The sequence below is a fragment of the Pollachius pollachius genome (genome assembly GCF_949987615.1).
Source record: "Pollachius pollachius genome assembly, chromosome: 4".
Taxonomy (NCBI): domain Eukaryota; kingdom Metazoa; phylum Chordata; class Actinopteri; order Gadiformes; family Gadidae; genus Pollachius; species Pollachius pollachius.
Window position 1 is genome coordinate 6,471,363 of NC_136937.1, and position 2,500 is coordinate 6,473,862.

At 48.3% G+C, this 2,500-nt stretch overlaps 1 protein-coding gene across 1 annotated transcript in view; it reads right to left on the minus strand.

Annotated features, from left to right (window-relative positions):
• The window catches only part of LOC307075267 (neuron navigator 3-like), an 83,623-nt gene that overhangs the window by 44,757 nt on the left and 36,366 nt on the right, over positions 1-2,500 (minus strand). The window contains 2 exon segments of the mRNA XM_079735808.1: positions 1,384-1,526; positions 1,973-2,041. Coding sequence (XP_079591934.1) covers positions 1,384-1,526; positions 1,973-2,041 — 212 coding nt within the window.

Below are 2,500 nucleotides of genomic sequence, written 5' to 3' on the forward strand. Positions count from 1 at the left end.
TTCCATTATTTACTATTAAATTCTCCATCAATACGGCTGGCCGCCTCATTTGCATATCTTAATCTTTGATTAGATTAATAAAACAACTACACACTTAACAATATTGTGTGTGTGTGGGGGTGTGTGTGTGCGATGGCGTGTGTGTTTTGCCAGCATTAGCACTGCGGAATGACTTGCAGTTGCCATGGAAACTCTAACACCCCTCCAAAACTGAGCTAAGAAATAAAATGTCACCTCCCTGGACACACACACACACACACACACACACACACACACGCAAGAATGCATGCACACTGGCACACACACACACTGTTAGACACACACACGCACGGACGCACACACGCACGGACGCACGCATGCACGCACGTGCGCACGCACGCACGCACACACACACACACACACACACACACACACACACACACACACAGTAAGCTTCAGGCAGTGAGTCTGCAGTTTTGAGCCATAGGTCAGTTACTTTCCTGAAAGATCATGTTTAGGAAACGGGAAAGCAGCAAAAGTAAAACCAGAGACAGAAATGACTTCTACTCATCACCCACACTGCTGAGCAAGAGGAAAAATGCTGACCTAAATTAGGTTTAAGAGACAATTCAAGGGATTTACAGAATTGCTCTGGATTAAAAGTACTACTTTATCTCCACTAATCATAGGCGACCGTTTTCAGGGAGAGTTTGTGTGACAGTTTAAGGGCGATTTGAGGAGGGGAAAAAAATGAATATCAGCTCATGAATCATCAGACTGGTTAAAGTGTCAGCCCCCTTCCTCCTGGGGCGGTGCTGCCCCCTATTGCAGGAGGTTGGATCTGCAGTCAAAATACAATGCGCTCCCATAGCTGTGATCAGAGCTATCAACACTACCACCTGTCATCACCACTAGCATACTGCAGTTAGCTTCCTACCTCTGTTATTAACACTAACAAACTGCTGTTAGCATCCTACCTCTGTTATTAACACTAGCATACTGCTGTTAGCATCCTACCTCTGAAATAAAAACTAGCATACGGCAGCTAGCTACCTGCTATCCACCTCTGTCCTCACCACTAGCATACCTTAACAGCTAGCTCTGGTAAGCTACCTAGCTACCTTGTACCAACCTCTGTTCTCACTGCTAGCATACCTTAGCAGCTAGCTCCTTGAAGCTACCTAGCTACCTGGTACCCACCTCTGACCTCACCGCTAGCATACCATAGCGGCTAGTTCCTGTAAGCTACCTAGCTACCTGCTACCAAGCTCTGTCCTCACCGCTAGCATACCATAGTGGTTACTTCCTGTAAGCTACCTAGCTACCTGGTACCCACCTCTCTCCTCACCACTAGCATACCGCAGAGGCTAGCTCCTTAAAGCTACCTAGCTACCTGGTACCCACCTCTGTCATTGCCGCTAGCGTACTGCAGCGGCTTGCTCTTGTCAATGCTGTTGAAGCTCTGGCTGCGGCGGTTGAGGTTGGAGGATGCTGGGCTCCTGGGGGCCACGCTGCCAGCAGCCGGGCCCCGGGACGGACCTGGGAGTCTGGGGGAGGGAGGGAGGGAGAGAGAGAGAGCGGGACAGACAGACAGACAGATATAATTGAAATAGTATAAACATGGTAAGGGTGTGTGACACACACTGTTGGAGAATACATAATGCGGGGATGATTGTGGAACCTTTAAGGCCCTAACAGACTTGAAGGGTTTGAAAGTTAACAGCAAATGTTAATGTTTCAAAAGTTAACAACCAATACTGTCCAACCGACAACAACTGCCACATACTAATGTGTGTGTGTTGGTGTGTTGGCTTGTGTGTTTCAGTATGAACACAAGGGCTCTCTTCTACTGACCAGAGTATTACATTAGGATGATACAGTTAGCCTGATTCAGTTAGCATTACCTAATTACACAAAATTCATCAACAAATCAATAACACCTTAACACCACGGTCCCCTAGAGGGCGCCAGAGGCCGTGGTCAGACTGTTTACCTCGTGTTCTTCTTCTGTGGTGTCGCTAGCCCGCTGTGAGCGGGAGGACTAGCGTAGCGTGCCGCCAGGCTGCAGAGAGAAAAAGACCGCTGTTACAACACTGAGAGAGGAGTGGGAGAGTGACAAACAGAGAGAGGGAGAGAGACAAGCAGAGAGAGGGAGAGAGGAGTGATAGAGAGACAAAAGATAGAGGGAGAGAGGAGTGAGAGAGAGACACAGAGAGAGAGAGGGAGAGAGACAAACAGAAAGAGGGAGAGGAGTGGGAGAGAGACAAACAGAGAAAGGGAGAGAGACAAACAGAGAGAGGGAGAGAGGAGTGATAGAGAGACAAACAGAGAGAGGGAGAGAGACAAACAGAGAGAGGGAGGGAGACAAACAGAGAGAGGGAGAGAGACAAACAGAGAGAGGGAGAGAGACAAAAAGCGATAGGGAGAGAGGGATGTTTGACATAAAAAGCTGAGAGGAAGATTAAGCATATGGTTCCCCTAACTGCTCCTGCGTGCCCATGAGCAACAACTCCTCCTCTCA